The 24972-nt window shown below is 14.7% G+C and overlaps 1 protein-coding gene across 1 annotated transcript; it reads right to left on the bottom strand.

Moving 5' to 3' along the window:
* Window positions 1-20694: 20694 nt before the first annotated feature.
* BO70DRAFT_383631 (putative para-hydroxybenzoate-polyprenyltransferase Coq2) lies at window positions 20695-22931 on the bottom strand (the record flags this gene model as incomplete). The annotated part of the gene is made up of 4 exons (XM_025545594.1): window positions 21482-22931; window positions 21039-21062; window positions 20896-20900; window positions 20695-20701 (listed from the first exon to the last, which is right to left on the bottom strand). Exons 1-4 carry the CDS (start codon window positions 22667-22669, stop codon window positions 20695-20697), a joined length of 1224 nt encoding a protein of 407 aa, XP_025394122.1. The 5' UTR covers window positions 22670-22931.
* Window positions 22932-24972: the final 2041 nt, after the last annotated feature.

The following is a 24972-nucleotide window of genomic DNA, read 5'->3' as shown; positions in this document are numbered from 1 at the left end:
AAAAAATATTATTTTAATAAATATATAATTTATTTAAATATAGAGAATTTATAGCTTAAAAAAGGATTAATTATTCAAAAATAAATATAAAGTCTATATTTATATAAAATAAATTCAGAAATAAAATTATATTTTTATTTTATATATTATTTAATTTTTTAAGCAGATTTATATAGACTTCTGAGATTTAAATTATAAAAAAATAAAAAAGATTCTTTTTTTTTTGAATTAATAATTATAACTATTTTTCTTAAATATATATTATAAAATTCCAGAAATCTAAAGATATTGAGAAATAATTAAATATCTAACTTAGATATAAAAATATTAAGCAGAAATAATATTTATAAGAATCTAGATTAATAATATAAAAAAGTTTATTATCTTAATTCTCTAAAATTAATTTATAAATATCAAGTTTAAATTTATTAAATTAGAGATATTAGCTTAAAATAATATAATTAAATAATTTAATTAGATTATTCTAAATATTATATATATTCTACTATTTAAATTAAAGATTAGCTAAGTATATTAAAATTAAGCTATAAATATAGCTTACTATCTAAAAAATTATATAATTATTATAAAAGATTTAAAAAAGATTTATAAAAAACTAAAAATTCTATTTAAACTCTAACTTAATTATTTATTTAATATTAAATATCTATAAACTTAAACATATAGAGTACTATATTATTATAAGAATATAAATAAACTTAAAAGCTATGTATTTAAAGAAATATTTCTAAAATATAAAAATAATAATAAATAATATATTATTACATTAAAAAACAGTAATATAATAAAATTTATTATAAATTCTAAATTTTATAAAAAGAGTTAAAATACTGCTTAGATATTAATCAGATATTTTATCATTTATTTAATAAATAATAATTATTTTATATTTTATTTAATAATCTTACTTTTTCAAGCAGCTCTTAATTTATAAACTTACATTTAAAATTTATTATAAATATAATTATTAATTAGAGACTCTAATTAATAATTATAGATTTATATATAAGTTTACTAAAAAAGATAATTAGATTAGTAATTAAATTAATTAATGTTATATTTTAAAGTAATTAGCTGCTGCAGTTAATAAGAATAGTTTTATTATTAATAATATAATTAATAAAAACAGTCCTACTGCTTTAAATAATAATATTAAGAATGAAAACAATATAGCTTCTGAGAAAAAATTCTCTGAAAAAAAAACTAAAAATTAAATTATTTTAATCTATATATAATTAGAGTGGCTTAACCTGACTATTATATCTTAATCTTAATCTGGCCATAATCTAATAGTTAGATTAAGATATAAAAAATTTTTAACTATATAATTAAGATTAGATTAAGATATAATAATTATTATAACTATTTATATTTATTAATTAAAAAGATTAGATATAATAGATAAATTAATAATTATAAATTAATTTATAATATATATATTCTTTTTATATAAATAATATATAAAGTATAATATATATTTAATTATAATATAAATATAATAATATTTTTTAAATATAGTCTATTATTTAATCTACTTAACTAATTATTTTAAGAAATATATTATATTTTAAAAAAAACTTTTATAGAATCTAGTATAAAAGAAATAAAAAAAAATATAAAATATTTATTTTTATATTATCTAAAATAATAATTATAATAATATAAAAATTATGAAGATCAGATCTTTATTTTTATTTAAATATATATAAAAATTAAAAATTTAAATAAGACTAGTTTTTTTAATTTTAATAATAATTTATTTTTAAAATTATTTTTAAGATTATTTATATTTTTATTCTTATTAATATAAAAAATAATAATTATTTTATTCTTTTTTTATTTCTTGAATATAAAGATAATTAAATCTAAATTAAGATTATTAAATATATTCTAATATTTCTTATTTATAATAAAATAATTAATATATATTTAAAATATAATTATTTTAATTATATCAGAATACAAACAGCTCTGGTAATAATAATAAATATTTTAAAAATTATTAAAAAATTATTTAATATTAATATTATTAATTATAATTAAGAAATAATCTCTAGTTATTTAATAAAGAATAAAAAATTAATTATAATAAAATTTTCAATAAATAAAAATATTAATATATTTTATAATATTTAGAATTATATTAATTTAATTAAAAATATTTTAAGAAATTATATATTTTTAATATTTAGATATATCTTAAGTTTTTTATATATTTTAACTATAGATAAGAGTCTCTAACATTTAAAAATATTATAAAAATCTTTATTTAGATTTAATAATAATTTAAAGACTATTAATAATATATTAATTATTAAATTTTAATTATAATAAAAAAAGAATATCTTTTTAAAGATAGTTTAATATTTATAATATTAATTAATATTATTATTTAATTATATATCTTTCTTAAATTTCTTAAGTTTTAATATTAGATTTAAAATAATTATAATTATATAAATATAGTTTTTTATTTAATAAATATAATAATAATATTTTTAGAGCTTTTAATATATATTATATAAATCTTTAAGATTTTTCTTTTTAGAATACTTACTTTCTTTCTAGTCTATTAATTAAATAATCTAGATAATTAAAATGATTATTATAAATATTATAAATTTTATAAATAATAGATCTATTATTCTTAAAAAAAAAAAAAAGATATAGAAGCTTAAGAAGATATTTTATTTATTTTTATTTAATTATAATAAAATAAAAATAATTAATATTATTATAATTATAATACTAAATAAAATTTTTAATTATTTAATAAAAATTAAATATCTAATAAATTATAAAGTAAATTAAATTTTAATAAGTTTTATAATTAAAAAAAAGATAATAGATTAAGCTAGATTTAAATTATTAAATAAATAAAAAACTTTTTATAATATTAAAGATTTATATTTATAAATTATATAATTTTCTAAATTTATAATTAAAAATTAATATAATAAACTAGCTAATAGAAAATTTCTAGAAATTTTTTATAAAAAAAGATTTTATATTAATTTTTTATAAATAACTTCTAGAATATATTTTCTTAAATATTTTTAAAATATTAAAAAAGATTTTAAAACTTTTATTATTATTTTTTTATATATATTTAATAATATTATTTAAGATTTTAATCTAAAGTTTCTATAAAAGAATATTAATTATAAGCTAAATTATATAAATAAAATAAAAAATATAATATTAGTTTTAAATAATTCTAAAAAAATTAGAATTAATTAGAGTATTATAAAATTAAATATTTTAATTAAGTTAAGTTTAAAATTTAGCTAAAATTATACTAAATATTATATTATTATTATTAATATTATTAATTATTATATCTAATAATTAATAAATAAGATTATATTTATATAAAACTAATAAAATAATTATAACTAGATTTTTATTAATATAAAATTTAAATATTAATTAAAAATTTAATAAAATCTTATAATAGTCTATATCTTTTATTAAGAAATATTTAATTAAAATAAAAAATATTTTTTAATTAAAGCTAATTTAGTAGTCTATTATAATTAATATTTATTTAATATTTAGAAATTTTAATAATAATTATATATATATCTTTTTAAATAGTTTTATAAAATATTCTTTAATTTATATTTAATTAAAAAAACTTAATTTTCAGCAGAAAGATAAAGCAGTAAATTAATTATTTATTTAAATTAAATATATTTAATAATTTAAAATAATAAATAATAAATAATTATAAAATATAAAACTTAATTCTGAAAATTCTGTTTATTATAAATTATAGAAATTTTAAGAAAGATAATAATTAAAAAAGATTTATTTTAAAAAAATAAATAAATATTTATAATAACTGTTTATTCAGTATCTAATTAATTATTTATTTAAATATAATTAATAATAATTTTTTTTATAATTCTTATAAAAATAATAGCTTATAAAACTAGTTTCTGAGTTTTTAATTTTTAAATATTATAAAATATAAAAATATATAATATAATAAATATAAAAGATTTTATTAAAAAATAATATATCTTTTTAAAAATTATTTTATATTATTAATAACTTTTCTTAATTAAAATAAAATAATAGTTTTTAAGCTTATATATAATCTTTAGAAAAGATTATCTTTTATTATTAATTCTAAAAAATAAAATTTTCTTTTTAAAAAACTAAATATAAAATAATCTTCTGATTCTTTATAATATATATAATTTTAATATTTAAAAAAAAAGATCTAACTTAAGAAGCTTATTTTAGTTTAAGTATTATTATTTATAAAGATTTAAGAAATAAAAGAAAAAGACTTAATAATATTCTCTAAAAATAAATTAAATAATTATAATTAATTTATAATTTTGAAGCTGTTTTATAAATAAAAAATATAAAAAAATAAAAATAAAAAACTCTATAAAAATAGTTTATTTTATTTTAAGATATAATTTTATATAAATATAATTTATTATATTTTAATATATAGCTGAGATATTTGCTATATTTTATTTATTTTAATAAATTTAATAAATAAAAATTTATATCTAAAACTTAGAATTATAAAATAATTTCTTCTTTTAAATAAAATTATTTAAGATATAATAGACTAGAATAGAAAATAGATATTTATAAAAAAGATTTATAAAAATCTTTTATAGAATCTTTTATAAGACCTGTAATATTATAATATAGATTTAATATATTTTATTTATTTATTCTATTTATTCTATTTATTTAATTTATTTAATTTATTTAATTTATTTAATCTGGTTTTATTTTAATAATTTAATTATTTATAATTTTTTTAACTATCTATTTATTTCTAATTTTATTAATAATTTTTTAAGTTATATCTTATTTTTAAATCTAAAAATAATTCAATTTAAAAGAAATAATAGAATAGAAGCAGTATATTTATTTCTAGTATTTAATTAATAATTAATATATAATTGTTTTAATATTTTATATAATATAATTAGGATATATAGCTAAAATAGAATAATAATTATATATTTATATATATATTTAGAGTGGCTAACAGCCAGGTCAGGTTAGATTAATTAGAATTTTTATATCTAATCACCAGATTATAATCAGATTAAGAAAATTTTTATATCTGACCGCGGTATAGTTAAAAATTAGATAATTAATTATCTTAATTATTCTTAATATTAAGATCTATTTACTATATTCTTTTAAGCTCTAGTATAATTAAAATATACTTAAATTAAATAATTATTAATCTAGCTATCTTTATTATTATTTAAAAATATATAAAAAGAAGTTTTTTAAATTAAAAAAATATAATTAAAAAAAAAATTAGTATCTTCTTTATTATTATTTATTAAAAATAATAAGAAAACTTTAGTTATATTAATAAAATTCAGCTTTTTATAAAATTATTATTTTTATAATAAAAAATATATATAAAAATATATAATTACTGCTTTGTTTTAGCTGTATATTTTAATTATATTATAAAATACTAGAAAAACTATATATTAATTATTAATTAAAATATTAAGAATAAATATATTATTTTTATTTTATTATTTCTTCTGAATCAGACTATTCTTAGATTTATAGATAAAATATAGCTTAAAAAGCTATTAATAAAATTAGAAATTAATAGATAATTAAGAAGATTATAAATAATTAGATTATTAAAATAAAATAAATTAAATAGATTAAATAAATTAAATAGATTAAATAGATTAAATAAATAAAATAAATAAATAAAATATATTAGATTTATATTATAATATTATAGTTTTTATAGAAACTTTTATAAAAATTTTTTATAAATTTTTTTTATAAATATCTATTTTTTATTCTAGTCTATTATATCTTAAGCAGCTCTGTTTAAAAGAAAGAATTATTTTATAATTTTAAATTTTAGATATAAATTTTTATTTATTAGATTTATTAAAATAAATAAAATATAGCAAGCATCTCAGTTATATATTAAAATATAATAGATTATATTTATATAAAATTATATTTTAAAATAAAATAAATTATCTTTACAGAGTTTTTTATTTTTATTTTTTTATATTTATTATTTATAAAACAGCTTCAGAATTATAAATTAATTATAATTATTTAATTTATTTTTAAAGAATATTATTAAGTCTTCTTCTTCTATTTCTTAGATTTTTATAAATTATAATAATACTTAAACTAAGATAAGCTTTTTAAGTCAGATCTTTTTTTTTTTTCTAAATCTTAAGATTATATATATTATAAAAAATCAGAAGATTATTTTATATTTAGCTTTTTAAAAAACTTTTTTTATTTTTTAAAATTAATAGTAGAAAATAATCTTTTCTAAAGATTATATATAAATTAAAAAACTATTATTTTATTTTAATTAGAAAAAATTATTAATAATATAAAACAGCTTTTAAAAAAATATATTATTTTTTAATAAAATCTCTTATATTTATTATATTATATATCTTTATATTTTATAATATCTAGAAATTAAAAACTCAGAAACTAGTTCTATAAGTTATTATTTTTATAAAAATTATAAAAAGAAATTATTATTAATTATATTTAAATAAATAATTAATCAAATATTAAGTAAAGAATTATTATAAATATTTATTTAGTTTTTTAAGATAAATCTTTTTTAATTATTATCTTTCTCTAGATTTTTATAATTTATAATAAATAGGATTTTTAGAATTAAATTCTATATTTTATAATTATTTATTATCTATTATTTTAAATTATTAAATATATTTAATTTAAGTAAATAATTAATCTTATTATTTTATTTTTCTACTGAAAATTAAGTTTTTTTAATTAAATATAAATTAAAGAATATTTTATAGAACTGTTTAAAAAAATATATATATAATTATTATTAAAGTTTTTAAATACTAAACAGATATTAATTATAATAAATTATTAGATTAGTTTTAATTAGAAAGTATTTCTTAGTTTAATTAAATATTTTTTAATAGAAGATATAAATTATTATAAGATTTTACTAGACTTTTAATTAATATCTAGATTTTATATTAATAAAAATCTAGCTATAATTATTTTATTAGTCTTATATAAATATAATCTTATTTATTAATTATTAGATATAATAATTAATAATACTAATAATAATAATATAATATTTAATATAATCTTAGTTAAATTCTAAACTTAACTTAGTTAAAATACTTAGCTTTATAATATTTTAGTTAATTCTGATTTTTTAAAAATTATTTAAAGCTAGTATTATATTCTCTGTTTTATTTATATAATTTAGCTTATAATTAATATTTTTCTATAAAAACTTTGAATTAAGATCTTAAATAGTATTATTAAATATATATAAAAAAATAATAATAAAAGTTTTAAAATCTTTTTTAATATTTTAAAAATTTTTTAAAAAATATATTTTAAAAGCTGTTTATAAAAAATTAATATAAAATCTTTTTTTATAAAAAACTTTTAAAAATCTTTTATTAACTAGTTTATTATACTAATTTTTAATTATAAATTTAAAAAATTATATAATTTATAAATATAAACTCTTAATATTATAAAAAGTTTTTATTTATTTAATAATTTAAATCTAGCTTAATCTACTATCTTCTTCTTAATTATAAAATCTACTAAAACTTAATTTATTTTATAATTTATTAGATATTTAATTTTTATTAAATAATTAAAAGTTTTATTCAGTACTATAAATATAATAATATTAATTATTTTTATTTTATTATAATTAAATAAAAATAAATAAAATATCTTCTTAAACTTTTATATTTTTTTTTTTATTTTTTATCTCTCTGAGAATAGTAGATCTATTATTTATAAAATTTATAATATTTATAATAATCTCTTTAATTATCTGGATTATTTAATTAACAGACTAAAAAAAAAAATAGATATTCTGAAAGAAAAAAATTCTTAAGAATTTATATAATATATATTAAAAGCTTTAAAAATATTATTATTATATTTATTAAATAGAAAACTATATTTATATAATTATAATTATTCTAGATTTAATATTAAAGCTTAAGAAGTTTAAAAAAAATATATAATTAAATAATAATATTAACTAATATTATAAATATTAAACTATTTTTAAAAAAATATTCTTTTTTTATTTTAGTTAAAATTTAATAATTAATATACTATTAATAATCTCTGAATTATTATTAGATTTAAATAAGATTTTTTATAATATCTTTAAATATCAGAGATTCTTATTTATAGTTAAGATATATAAAAAACTTAAGATATATTTAAATATTAAAAATATATAGTTTCTTAAAATATTTTTAATTAAACTAATATAATTTTAAATATTATAAAATATATTAATATTCTTATTTATTAAAAGTCCTGCTATAATTAGTTTTCTATTTTTTATTAAATAACTAGAGATTTTCTCTTAATTATAATTAATAATATTAATATTAAATATTTTTTTAATAATTCTTAAGATATCTACTACTATTGCTAAAGCTGTCTTAATTTTAATATAATTAAAATAGTTATATTTTAAATATATATTAATTATTTTATTATAAATAAAAAATATCAGAATATATTTAATAATTTTAATCTAGATTTAATTATTTTTATATTTAAAAAATAAAAAAAAAATAAGATAATTACTATCTTCTATATTAATAAGAATAAAAATATAAATAATCTTAAAAATAATCTAGAGAATAGATTATTATTAAAATTAGAAGAACTAGTCTTATTTAAGTCTTTAATTATTATATATACTTAAATAAAGATAAAGATCTGATTTTTATAATTTTTATATTATTATAATTATTATCTTAAATAGTATAAAGAATAAATATTCTATATTTTTTTTTTATTTTTTTTATACTAGATTCTATAAAAGTCTTTTCTAAAGTATAATATATCTTTTAAGATAACTAATTAAGCAGATTAAGTAGTAGATTATATTTAAAGAATATTATTATATTTATATTATAATTAAATATGTATTATACTTTGTATATTATTTATATAAGAAAAATATATATATTATAAATTAATTTATAATTATTAATCTATCTGCTATATCTAATCTTTCTAATCAGAAGATATAAATAATTATAATAATAATTATATCTTAATCTAATTTTAACTATATAGTTAAAAATTTTTTATATCTTAATCTAACTACTAGATTATGATCAGATTAAGATTAAGATATAACAGTCAGGTTAAGCCACTCTATATATATTTTTTATTATAAGAATAATAATTTTATAAAAAGCTGAATTTTAATAATATAACTAGGATTTTCTTATTATTTCTGATAGATAATAATAAAGAAAATATTAATTTCTTTTTTAATTATATTCTTTTAATTTAAAAAACTTTTTTTTATATACTTTTAAATAATAATAAAGATAGTTAGATCAATAACTATTTAATCTAGATATATCTTAATTATATTAAAGCTTAAAAAAATATAATAAATAGATCTTAATACTAAGAATAATTAAAATAATTAATTATTTAGTTTTTAATTATACTGCAGTCAGATATAAAAATTCTCTTAATCTAATTATAATTAGAGTGACTAATAGCCAGATCAGATTAGATTAATAAGAATTTTTATATCTAATCACCAGGTTATAATCAGATTAAAAAAATTTTTATATCTAATTATAATATAGTTAAAAACCAGATAATTAATTATCTTAATTATTTTTAATATTAAGATTTATCTACTTTATTTTTTTAAGCTCTAGTATAATTAAGATATATTTAGATTAAATAATTATTAATCTAACTATTTTTATTATTATCTAAAAATATATAAAAAAAAGTTTTTTAGATTAAAAAAATATAATTAAGAAAGAAATTAGTATTTTTTTATTATTATTTATTAAAAAGAATAATAAAATTCTAGTTATATTAATAAAATTCAGCTTTTTATAAAATTATTATTCTTATAATAAAGAATATATATAAAAATATATAATTATTACTCTATTTTAGTTATATATTTTAATTATATTATAAAATATTAAAAAAATTATATATTAATTATTAATTAGAATATTAAAAATAAATATATTATTTTTATTTTATTATTTCTTCTAAGTCAGATTATTCTTAGATTTATAAATAAAATATAGCTTAGAGAGCTATTAATAAAATTAAAAATAAATTAAAGATTATATACAGAGCAGTTAGAAAAAATAGTTAGATTATTAAAATAAAATAGCTTAAATAAATTAAAAAAATAAAATAAATAAATAAAATAAATAAAACATATTAAATCTATATTATAATATTATAGCTTTTATAAAAAATTCTGTAAAAATCTTTTATAAATATTTTTTATAAAAATCTATTTTTTATTCTAGTTTATTATATTTTAAATAACTTTATTTAAAAAAAGAAATTATTTTATAATTTTAGACTTTAGATATAAATTTCTACTTACTAAATTTATTAAAATAAATAAAATATAGCAGATGCATTAGCTATATATTAAAATATAATAAATTATATTTATATAAAATTATATTTTAAAATAAAATAAACTATTTTTATAAAGTTTTCTATTTTTATTTTTTTAAATTAAAAACTTAGAAACTAGTTCTATAAGCTATTATCTCTATAAGAATTATCAAAAGAAATTATTATTAGTTATATCTAAATAAATAATTAATTAAATATTAAGTAAAAACTTATTATAGATATTTATCTATTTTCTTAAAATAAATCTTTTCTAATTATTATTTTTTTTTAGATTTTTATAATTTATAATAAACAGAATTTTTAGAATTAAATTCTATATTTTATAATTATTTATTATCTACTATTTTAAATTATTAAGTATATTTAATTTAAATAAATAATTAATCTTACTATTTTATTTTTCTGTTAAAAATTAAGTTCTTTTAATAAAATATAAATTAAAAAATATTTTATAAAATTATCTAAAAAGATATATATACAGCTGCTATTAAAATTTCTGAATATTAAATAAATATTAATTAAAATAGATTATTAAATTAATTTAATTAAAAAATATTTCTTATTTTAATTAAATTTAATTAGATTTATTAGATTAATTAATTAGATAATTATATTTTAAATTTAATATTCTGTATCTTTCTTTATTTCTTTTATATTAAATTCTGTAAAAGTCTTTTTCAGAATATAATATATTTTTTAAAATAATTAATTAAATAGATTAAATAGTAGACTATATTTAAAGAATATTATTATATTTATACTATAATTAAATATATATTATACTTTGTATATTATTTATATAAAAAGAATATATATATTATAAATTAATCTATAATTATTAATCTATCTATTATATCTAATTTTTCTGATTAATAAATATAAATAATTATAATAATAATTATATCTTAATCTATTCTTAATTATATAATTAAAAACTTTTTATATCTTAATCTAATTGTTAGATTATAGCCAGATTAAGGTTAAGATATAATAGTCAGGTTAAGCCACTCTAATTATAATCTGGTGATTAGATATAAAAATTTTAATTAACCTGACCTGACCTGGCTGTTAGCCACTCTATATATAATAGATATCTATAACAGCTATTTAAAAGACTTTTAAAAAGTTAATAATCTAAAAGAATAAATAAAAAATAAAAAAAAAGATATTAAATACTCTGCTGCAGAAAGAAAAAATAGAAATAATTATTTAATATAATATATTAAGATTATTTTGATTTTTATTTCTAAACTTTAAAAAAAGGATTATAAATATAAAATAATTAAAAAGAATTCAGAAAATTAGATATTTAAATATCTAGATTATATAATAAAATATATAATAATCAGATTTATAAATTTAAATAAATTAAAATTATATAAAAAAAACTTACTATATTAATCAGCTTTAAATTTTAAAAAAAAAACTTTTTTTAAAAAAAGTAAAAGAAATTATTTTTTTATATATTAAATTTTTAATATTAAGACTAATACTAATAAAAGTATTAATTAATTTAAAATAAAATTAATAATTAAAAAAATAAATAATTAAAAAATAATTTTAATAAGATATTTACTCTAGTATTTTATTTAAATAATCTTAGAATTATTATAATAATATTAGTAAAGCTAGAATATAAAATCTATTTTCTAGATATATTAAATATCTTTATTAATTCAAAGCTAAACAAGCTTATTTATATAAAAAATATTTTAAAGATTTTAAGAATTTAATTATAAAATAATTAAAAATATAATATTAGAACTAAGAAAGTTTCTATATAAATTTAGATAATTAATTAATTCATAAAATAGTAAGATAATTAATCTTTTTAAAAATAGTAGATTTAAATTAACTATTATTAATTTTAATATTTTTATTAATATATAAGAAATATTTATCATTCTATATATTAATAATATTCTTATTTTATTTTAAAGAAATAGAAATTTCTAATATTAAAAAAGAATTAAAGAAATTTTATTCTATAGCTTAATTTAAAAACTTCTAGATATTAGATTTATCTAAGAAAAATAAATTAATTAAAATAAATTAGAAAGTCTATATTAGACAGATTTTCAAAAGCTTATAATAATAGATTATAAGTTTATTAATATATTACTAAAATTAGATATCTAACTTAATACTAATAATCCATGGCTAAGCAAGAAATATTATAAAATATTTAAAATAATAATTAACAAGTTAATATTCTTAATATATAAAATAAGATTAGATATTATATTCTTAATTAATTATCTTAGTATTTAACTAATTTAAGCTAGATTTATTTATCTATTATAAAATATATTATAAAATATCTTAAAATTATAAAAGACTATAAAATAATATTTCTTATTAAAAAAATAAAAAGAAAATCTTTATTCTATATATTAATTTAATATATATTAATATAAGATTAAAAAGATTAATTACTAAATATATAATAATAATTAATAATTTATTTATTTATTAAATTAATAAGAAATAAGCTATTATTATTTAGAATTTTATTAAAGCAGAATATATTATTATTACTGAAGTAATTAAATAATTAATTTAATATAAATATTTCTTATATATAACTAAAAAGAATATTATATATTAAGATATTTTTATTATATTATATAGAAATAATTAAAGAATTATTAAAATTATAAAGAATTTAATAAATTAGTAATAAATAAAATATATCTTTATCTTATATTATACTATTCATAATTATATTATAAATAAAAAGATTTAAATTATTTATCTATTTATAAAGTATATAATAGGAGATAAATTAACTGAAATAAATAATAATTATATAAATTAATTAGATATATCTTATTAAAAATTTAAGACTTATTTAAATAAACAGAAGAATCAGCTCTAATATATTAATATATTTAAATTTTTTTAGATATTTAATATAGCTCTAATTTATACTTATTTTAATTAAAAATATTACTTATATATTAAATAAAGAGAAATAATATAATATAATTACATTTATAAATAAAAGATTATTTTATCTTTAGCTAAGTATATATTTTAATAAACATTTTAAAAAAATTTACTAATAATTATTAAATAGAAATTATTAAATATTTAGAATATTAATATTATAAGTCTAAGAAATACTTCTTCTATCTTTTACTAGTGATCTATATCTGCGCCTGAGGCTGTATACAAGTAAAGCATCCAGAAGCCCCTACACCCCTGAGAATCCACTTCACTACTCTTAGTAAGCCGGAGATAGAACAATAATATTCTATTTGTAAACCTAGTTGCATCATATCAAATTCTATAGTCTATTTATCCAAATCTCGTAACCTGCCCGCATAATATAGCACCTGTTCTACTACCTGTCCTGCCCTCATCTTGACATTGATTTAAAAATACTTAAATTAGATATAAGCGCCTAATTGCACATCTAATGTACACCCCGCCCACGCAAAATGTTGCAATATAACAGCACCCTTGTCCTTTTTCATGAGATCTACCTGTTTCTCTTTGGCAACTCTCTTTGTAGTAATAATCCTCTCTACTGCCTATGTCTACCTCTAAACACAACACCTTTACAACTACTCTTGACTTAGGGGCATCTTTAAAATAGGGCTCTTAATAGTTATTTTTTATCTTATTTATTTTTTTTTAATATATCTTTAGATTTTCTATCTCCAGCTGACTACTTCTCGCAGTATAAAATTAAAAAAATAAAAATCTTTATTTCTAACTATTTAATTTAGAATACTTAAAATATTAATTATATTTAGTCTTAGAATTTTAAATCTTTCTTTAATTTATATATTTTAAAGAAACAAAATAAAAAATAAGATTATATATTATTTTTAATTTTTATAATAAATAAAAATATAATAAAAATAAATTAATTTATAGTCTTTATAATTATTCAGAGTTAATTAAATAAGACTAAATAATAAATCTAGATTAAATATAAGATTTATAGTTTTTTTATTAAAATTATTAATAATTTTATTATTTTTTATAAATAATTTAATTAGAGAATTCTTATATAAGATATTTATAATAAATTTATATATTTTATTATTATATTAAATTATATAGATAGCAGAAATATTAATTATATTTTTATTTATATTTATAATAATTTTATAATAGTCTTCTTTATAAATAAAATAATTTATTTTATAGATATAACTAAGATTTTAAAAAACTTAAAGATTAATATAAGATCTATTAAATTAAAATAATTAACTATATTTAGATTAATTTTTAAAAAATCTACACAAAGCAGATTAATTCTTTTTTTTAAATAATAAAATAATTAATAAATATTTCTTATTTTTTAAAAATAATATTTTATAAGTTAGGCTGAGTCTTATATAATATAAAGAATATTAATTAATAATTTAAATAATCTTAATAATACTGCAGCTATTCTTAGAATTAAATTTATTAAAATAAATTAAATAATTATCTCTAAAAATTATAAAATCTAGAATATTCTTATTAAGCTAAAATCTATTAAAATTATTTATTAAATTTTTAAAATAACAGAGATTAAGATCTTCTAGAAATAATATAATTATATTATTTCTAATATTTTTATAACTATTTATTTCTATAATAATAATATACTAAATATTAGTAATCTTATTTATAATAAAATAATAATTTAAATAAAAGTTAAATTAATTAATTACTATCTATTCTAATATAAAATAAATATTTTTATTTATATAATTATTTAAATTATTTTTTTTTATATTAATATACAGCTTCTGTCTTTTTAATACTAGTTAAATCTTTTATTTTATTAATAAATATTTTAAAATTATTAAATATAATTTAGAATATCAGAACTATTATAATTTATTTAAATATATAAAATTAATCTAATATAGTTTCTATAATAATTAGATTAATAATTATAATAATCTTTTTAAAGATAACTATATAAAAGAGATCTGCTATATTAATTATTTTAATCTTAATAAAATTAATTATAATAACTATTTTATAATCTTAAGATAAAAGAATAGTATATTAATTAGACTTATTAAGAAGAAATTTAATAAAATTTAATATTATTAGATATACTACTACTGCGATTTTTATAAAATTTAAATAAAAATTATTAATAATTATCTAGAGACAACAGCTAGATAAAAAATTAATTTAATTTTAAATAATATCTTTTATAATTATAAAAAAAATATAATATAGTCTTTTCAGAATATAAAAGATTCTAATAAATTATAATTAATTAATATCTTAAATATATTATAATCTTTGAAGATAATATAAATAAAATCTTTTAAAATAAATTCTAAAAAAGCTATATTTATTTTTTAAATCTTTTAGATTCTAATATTTTTAATACTTAACAGATATAAATAAAGCTTAAAATTATTAATTTTAAGACTAAATATTAATATTAACATCTTAAATTAATTATAGTTATTATTATAATAATTAATTACTTAAAATCTAAGATCTTTATATCTGCTAAGTAAATATAATTAGAATAATATTTTATTAAATTTTCTTATTTTAATTTATCTATAAAAATAATTATAATATTATCTATATTTAAAAGCTATAAATAGTTTGTAATATAAAAATATTAAATTATTTTAAATATAATTATTATTTTTTAATTAATATCTAAAACTATTTAAATATCTAAATAGCTTAAAGATTATAAGTTTTAATTTTTATAAATTAAAGACTTAGATTTATAATCTAATAATATTATTTAATTTAAAACTAAAATCTTTTCTAAATTATTATAAACAGCTTCTGAATTATAAATATATATTAAGAATTTATTATATATAAAATTATTAACTATATTATAAATCTTAGTTCTAAGACTAATAATCTTTTTAATAATAATTTTAATATTTATTATAAGATTTTTAAGCCAGAGATATAGAATATTTATTAAAAAAATAAAATAATTTAGTAAATAAGTAATAATAATATAAATTCTATTAAAAGATTAGATATTTCTATATAATAAACTAATTATATTCTTAATCTTATTTTTTTAATATTTTTTTTATAATAACAGAAGTTTAATCAGATCTTTAATATAATTTAGATTATAAAATCTAGATTATTATTCTTTTAGACTAAAATAATTCTTTTCTTAATTAATTTTAATATTAAATATTTAATAAAAATCTGCCTTGCTTTACTAGACTAGTCTAAATAGATTTTATATTTTTTTAGATTTTTAGCTTTTTATAATCTTTAAGAGAGTTATTTATACTATAAATAAGTTAGATAAAAAAAAGCTAATTAATACTTTAATAATTTAAAAAATATTAGATTATATATCTAGACTAAGTATAGATTAGATATAAGTAATACTTTTTAAAAAAAATTCAGAATATATATTATTATTTTAAAAATACTATTTAAAAGATTAAATATATATACTAATATTTTATTATAAATAAGATTATTATAAATAAGAAGCTATATAATCTTATTATCTAATATAAATTAATTCTAAATCTCAGTTTTTTCTTACTAATAATAAATAATCTAATTATTAAAAATATTAAAAAGAAGATTAAAATTCTCTATAAAATAATATTAGATTATTTTAATTTAAAAAATAATTTTATTAAGAATTCTTTAATTAACTAAAAAAATATAAATTATTTTTTTTAATTTAAGACAGTCTTTGCTGAGAAGATTAAATATAATATTATTAAAACTTTTAGTATCTTCTTAAATATTAATTAGATTATAGTCTATTTATTATATATATATTAAAAATAGATTAAATTAGTTTTTTATACTTTTTATAATTATTATCTAGTTCTTAATTATTTTTTTAATCTTTAAAAATAAACAGAGATAGCTATATTACTTAAGATTAATAAAAAAAATAAATTATTTATATATTTTTAATATTTAATTATTTTTCTCTTCTATATTTCTAAAAGTCTTAAGTAGATTATTATTTATTATATTATATAAATTATTCTAATTTCTGGAATACTTAGTTTTTAGTATAAGAATATTTTATTTAAATATTTAATAATAAATCTAATAATTATTTTAATATATAATATTAAGATAATACTAATTTAAGATTAGAAGATAATAATTATTATTATAAATATATTAAAATTTTTTAATATATTATTATAATAGCAGCTTCTTAAGTATATAATTATTTAAGACTAGTCTTTCTTATTACTGAGATTAATAAATAGTTTTTTTTTAATTAAATTATTTAGATTTATCTAAAAAAAATAATAATATTTTATTATCTTATTAGCTGTGATATATCTTAGAGATCTTTTTTCTTATTAATTTTTTTTATATATAATAAAGCTTTTTCTGATAAATATCTTATTATATTTTAGTTATATTAATAATATTACTTTATATAGAACTATATATTTTCTTAACTAGAATATTAAGCTTTTTATAAAAAATATCCGCGGGGTTTTTAGCTAAAAAACTATTAATAAGATTATTTTTATTTCTAAGAAAGTAAAAATAATTTATATTATTAGAAAATACAGCTTCAGAATCTTATTTATTAAAATAAATAATTTTTTTATTATTTTTTTTATTATTATTTTTTAAAAATCTGGCTAACAGCCTGCTCTCTAATAACTTAAGATCTAATTTAATAAATAATTCAGCTAAAAATATTATATAATTATTTATATAATAAAAATACAGATAATTTCTTAATATATTAAAGATCTTACTAGAACTATAAATAGCTCTCTAATATTAATACTAAAAAAAATAATTATAATATATATTTTTTTCTTTTTTCTATATAATATAAAAATATAATATATAAAATAAATAAAGTCTGCTAGATATTTAAAATATATTAAGAATATAATTAATATTTAGAATAGATAATATATTAGTATTATTAATAAAATACTTATTTTTATTATAAGAGAAGTTCTTTTAATATAATAAATTATTCTTATAATTATTTTCTATTATAATACTAGACTTTTCTTAACTATAATAATACTAAAAAAAATTAAACTATAATTTACTCTCTATTTTAAAATAATTAATAATATATATTTATTAACTTCTAGAATTATATTATTAATAATTATATAAAACTATAATACAGGCCAGAGATAATAAGTAAAGATTAAGATTTAGATTCTAAATATATTATTATCTTATATTCTATAATCTATATTATTTTCTTTATATTATATTACCGGGTGCAGAATTAATTTAATATAAAATATTAATAAGATTATCACAGCTAATATATTCTAGAAATAATAATAAATTTTTCTATTTATTAATATTATAATCTTTTTTAATAGCTTAAAGTAATAGATAAACAGCGCTAGATATATAAAATATAATTATATAATTTATATAGATTAAAGATAGACTATTACTAGTTTTAAGATATTAGAATTATATTTTTATATTTTTAATATAAAGATAATTAGAATCTCATAAGATCTAGAGTATACTCTTATTCTTTTTTAATAAAAAAATACTTAGATCTGGCTTTATATTAATAATATCTTAATAATATAATATATTAGAAATAATACTATATTTTTTATAATAAATCTTTCTTAAAATTATAAGATTATTAAATAATATAAAATAGATCTAAAGTAATCTTTTGATTATATAAATATTAAAAATAATAAAATAATAAATATTTTAATTAATAAAAAATCAGAAATAGTATAATCTTAAATAAATAAGTTTTATTTATTATAAATAGTTTAAAATCTATCTACTAAATTTTTCAGATTAAAATCTAATTATAATAATAAATAAAAATCTTAATAATACTCTCTATCTAATATAAATAATAAAATAATTATTAAGATTATTATATTAGATTAGAACTAGAATTAAATATATATTATTTATTATTATATTACTAGCTTATTATATACTTTTTTTATAGAGATTTTAATTAATATTATTATAAGTTTAATTATATTAATACTAAACTTATTTATATCTATAACTATATTAAAAGCCTAAAGTATTTTATTCTCTACTAATATATATAATATATCTTTATTAATTAGTTATAATATTTTCTAATATTTTTTACTAAGTGTTAAAAGACTCTGAATTATTTATAAATTTTTAAATTTTAAAAATTTATAAAGCTTTTTTAAATTATAAAATTTTATTCTAAATTTTATATTTATTAAGTTTATAGTATAGTAATTTTTAAATATTTTATATTTATTTTTATTTTTTTTCTCTTTTTTATAATTATATATATAATTTTCTAATTTTTTATCTATATTATACTCTGTATCTGTGCTTTTAATATTTTAATAATAATTAATTCTAACTTTATTTTTCTTCTAGATTTTATTTTTTATCTTTATTTATAATTTACTAATCTATTTAAATTCTCTATATATATCTTATAAATCAAAGAAATATAGTAGTTAACTAATAAATTCTGCTATTATTAATAGTTAGAAATATCTTTTATAAATATATTTTATATATATAATCTTCATAGCTCAGCGCGTCTCTATATTTTATAGAAGATCTTTGGATCCTAGGCTTCGCCCAAGGTCCCCCGGACGTTAAATAATACAACAACAATAACATCTATCTCTAAACATAAGACTTCTTATATATCTTGAAATATCCCTAATCCCCAATCTACTCTGATTACCTGAAGTCCCTAACCACTCTAAAAGTCTTGTATATAAAGGTTAAAAGATCCTATATTTATCTAATTTAATCACATATATTTTAATTTCTAGCGTGAAATATAATTAGCTGTTGATTTTATAATGGGACTACATAAAACCAGTAGAGTTGTAAAATACCACTAAATTAGCCTGGGGTGCAAAATTGGAACATTAAGCGCGCGAGGGGTGTAGTTAAGTCATTAGTTGTAGATATAAGCCGCTGGATTTCGCCACTAAATTATATTAGCCTACTCTGTATATGACCCATATATAATCTTTTTGATACATACCAAAGTAAGGTTGGTTTTCTTATCAAATTTAATATACATACCTTTAATCTTTACTCACATGTAGAGTGGCTAACAGTTAAAATACAGATTAAAAACCAATCTCTTAAAAAGTATATTTAGATCTAAATAAATTATAATATATAAGTTTTAAAATTAAATTAAAAAAAAATATTTAATATTTATTTATAAATTATATTTTAAATATTTTTTAATATAACTAGATTATATTTAATATATAATTAATTAATTTAGAATCTATTTTATATAATAATTTTAAATTATTAGATATTTTATAATAATATTTATATATTATATAATTTAGGAATTAATTATATAATTATCTAGTTTAGATTATACTTATTATTTAAATAATAATTCTATATTTATTTTAATTCTTATAAAATATTTTAACTATTATCTAAATTTCTTAACTGTTATTATTAACCTACCCTGGCTGTTAGAGTCGCATGTATTTATGTGTTCTAAAACATTCCATCTTTTATATCTTTACTAGTAAGTCAAATAAACTATTAGTATACGCAGCCAGGCAGGCAGTATATTAAAGGCGATAGGACCAGGACCAGTCTCATACCAGTCTCCTACTTAGAAAGGTGTACTAGACAAAAGGGTGTCAAGGTTTCAAGATAAAAGGTCCCTTGCTGTGTTTCCTACTTCCGTGATCATCATAAAATCGTCAAATTATCTATAAATAAGTATAGATAGCGAAATGAAAATAGGCTATAAAAATTTTAGTGACGAAGCGTTAGTTTCTAGGTTTCATGTGACAAGAAGAGTTCTCCCTGGCGACAATACTGGACACAATACTGGCAATTATATAATGTTGGACGGAAACCGAAAGATTATATAGCAGGTGCTAGAGGTATATATATAAGTAGGTATAAACAAGTCCTCGAGAAAAAGGGGTAGGGGAAAGAAGAGATGCAGGCCTGAAGACCTATGGGTAGATGAAGTTTCCTCCTTATAAGTATTTTAAGAATATATAAAATCCTTTGCCGTCTAGTACAGGGCAGTTACTTTTGCGACATAGTCAAGGAACATCCCAGTTGCGATACCCCCCCCAGTAAACAGGCAACCGTTTTTGAACCACCACCAACAATTTCGAGCATCTTGAAGCTGAACCTTCCGTATCATGAGACCAAGAGAAACGATTGCACTGCCGCAGCTGCCGAAAAAGAAGATAGGGCCACTCCCTGCCGCTACACCAGCAGCAGCAAGCAGCCCCACCTGAAGAGTTGCTAGAGCAGAGAGAACAACCTTCGTATTGTTTTCATGACGAAGAGCAATCGACTTGATGCCAGCTGCAATGTCGTCTTTTATATCCATATGTGCGTATATCATATCGTACAATATGGTCCAGGCAACGCAACTGGAATACAGCGCAGCGGCAGCACCCAAGGCGGCGTTGTTATCGAGGAGATCGGCACCCAGAGCCGGAAAGCCCATAATCGCCCCCCATGAGAAGGTAAGGCCTAGCACAGCCTGAGGATAATATGTGACACGCTTAGCGAGGGGATAAGTCGTCACCAGAAGCAGGCTAGGTATGCCGTACCAAAGGCATTGAGGTGGAAATTGAAGAAGAATGCCCAGTCCCGCAAGTAACTGAGCGCCGGTAAAAACTATTGCCTTGCCGGGAGGTATTGCCCCCCTTGCAATCGGGCGATATTTCGTGCGTTCGACACGCGGATCTAGGTTCCTATCCCATAAATCGTTGATTGCGCATCCGGCACCTCGCATAACCAGGGCGCCGGCGAAGAAAAGCCCCGCTGTGCCAGTAACTTGCATGACTGAGACCGAAGGTGTCATGGTTGCCGCAAGAAGGGTTGAATACAAGCAGGGGAAAAAAAGGTAGTATGTGCCTGTCGGCTTATCAAGTCGTAATAGTTCAGCATATGGTATCCAGGACCGAGGAAGAAGAGCAACGACACCACTTTGTGGTGGTTGATAATAACTGATTGATGGCTGACTCGTACTTTGGTGGCGGCTTAATGGAGGAGATGAGCAATGGGAATGGGGAGTCTGCTTTTTTAATGCTATGTTCCCGTAGGCTGACAGAAAGCCATTCGCCGCTGCATACCCACATCTTCTGGATATCGAGAGGTGTGATGTTTTGACAATGTGTTGTGTAAAAGGGACATGTCTTCCAAGGCTACAACATAATTGTATATGCCGCCGTAGATGAAAGCGAGTTGTCCAGCAATTCATGATGAAGATGCCTGAGATGTATATTGCTGTGTACTAAAGACAATTGGCGTCCTGTAAATCTGTTTGATCAGACATTCCTTTAGAGGTAGAGCAAACCAGGATTGAGTAAGCCTGGACAGCGAGAGCAAAGATCCCTTAGCTGTTGAACCCGAAAGTGAAGCAAGTTGAAACAAGGATAAAAGAGAGCTTTGTGTTTTGATCAACATCCCATATTTTCAATTCCGGGTGGGTCATTCCCTGGGAGGATGGATGAGCGAGCTCCTAGTCATTATTAAGAGATTTTTGGCCGGAGTGTTATGGTACAGCTAATTACAATACCTATAGTTCTCAGCCGAAAGTCTGAATAATCCTGCTGCCGGGCCTACTTGAGTTCTCTATCCAACTATACTAATATATATATCTTTAGATATATTTAATATATAACTTTAAAATTAATATATATAACAGTCTAATAATAAATAAATTCAACTAAAATTATGTAAGTAACATGTATAAGATTTTAACATTTTATATATTAATTCATAATCTTAAATATTGTCTTGATTCTTTTTAATATACTAGATAGTATTTTATATATCTTAAATATTAATTCAATTTTAAGATATATAAAATCTTCTAAAAAATGTTTTTATAATAATTTGATTATAAATACTTTCAATATATGAGTTTATTTTATAAATATGTAAGAACAGCAGTCCCTACAATACCTGCGAGATATATATATATATCTTATCTGCTTCTCACCTGGGATTTAACCACTGATAGTGAATATATGATTTATATAAGTTCTTTAAATATATAATTTAAATTTTTATAGATATATCTTTCTCTAAAAATAAATTTAATTAACTGATTAATAATAATATTTTAATTTTATAATAAATATATTGTTAGAGGCAGAACCCATAAGCTATAGAGAACTGAGCCTGTATATATAAGAAAGAATAACTAATATTTTAAAGAAGATTCTTAGAAATCTAATAATTTTATATATATATATAACTTAATAAATTATTAATCTAATAAAATAGATTAATTAAATTAAATAATTCTAGATTATATCTTATAATAATATTTTTTTAAAAGAAATTTAGTTAATAATCTTTATTTATTTATATTAAACTTATAATTTATTTTATTATAATTTTATTATTAATTTAATTTTAATATTATCTTTAATTTATTCTAATTTTATTTCTAACTTATATTAATCGTATCTATATTTTAATCTTAGATATTAAAACAGAGTCTAAAAAAATAAATAATTAATATTTTTATTTTTATTTTTTTTATATCTGCTATTCTGCTTTATTTAACTAATTTAAAGAATATTAAAAATAATAATTATTTTTTAAATAAATAAAAATTTGTTTATTATAAATTTACTAATTCTTAATATTATTTTATTTTTAATACTAAAATAAAGTTTAAAAAATATAAATATTTAATTTTTATTTTTATTTTTATTTTTTTATTTCTTCTATTTAATTAGTTTAAAAAATAATAAAAATAATTCTTATTTCTTAGATTAGTAAGAATTTATATTAATTAAGATTTATTATTAAATAATTTTTCTAGACTTTTTATATATAATAAATAAAAAAATAGATATAATCTTTTTATTATCAATTAATTTTTAATTAAATTATTCTTAATACTTCCGGCCAGCAAAGCCAGTAATTATTAATAAAAAATAAATGAAAAAGATTTACTATTAGTAAATTAATATTTATTTATTAAATATAAAAATTTAATAGAAAAAATATAAATATTTAATTTTTTTTATTAATTTTTTATTAATTTTTTATTAATTTTTACTCTTTCTTCGGTAATTATTTATAAAAAAAACTCTTTTTTATTAATGTTTATTTTTCTTTAATAATTATCTATCTGCTTTTTTTTTATAATAATAATAATATTAATATTATATTTTTTATTTAAAATAAGTTTTTTATTATACTAAGCAAGTACAGCCTGCTGTAAAATTTTATTTATAAAATATAAATATTTTAAATATATTTTTCTTGAAGAGATATATAATATAAAAGAAGAGATTTATATATTATTATTAATATTAAATATTTTTAATTTTTTAATAGAAGAATTATAAAAATTAATTTAATCATATAAAGTTCAATTATTTTTAAGAATAATGAATAAATATTTTATTAATTAATATAATATTAGATAGTTAGCTGACTTAGATTAGAAATATATAAAATTAATAATAATATTAAGAATTGTATTATTTTAGATTAAATTTTTATTTATATATTTATATAATTAATTCTCTGATAGTTTAT

This window comes from Aspergillus heteromorphus (genome assembly GCF_003184545.1).
Source record: "Aspergillus heteromorphus CBS 117.55 chromosome Unknown BO70scaffold_76, whole genome shotgun sequence".
Classification (NCBI taxonomy): Eukaryota; Fungi; Ascomycota; class Eurotiomycetes; order Eurotiales; family Aspergillaceae; genus Aspergillus; species Aspergillus heteromorphus.
This window is presented reverse-complemented; position numbering and strand designations above follow the sequence as displayed.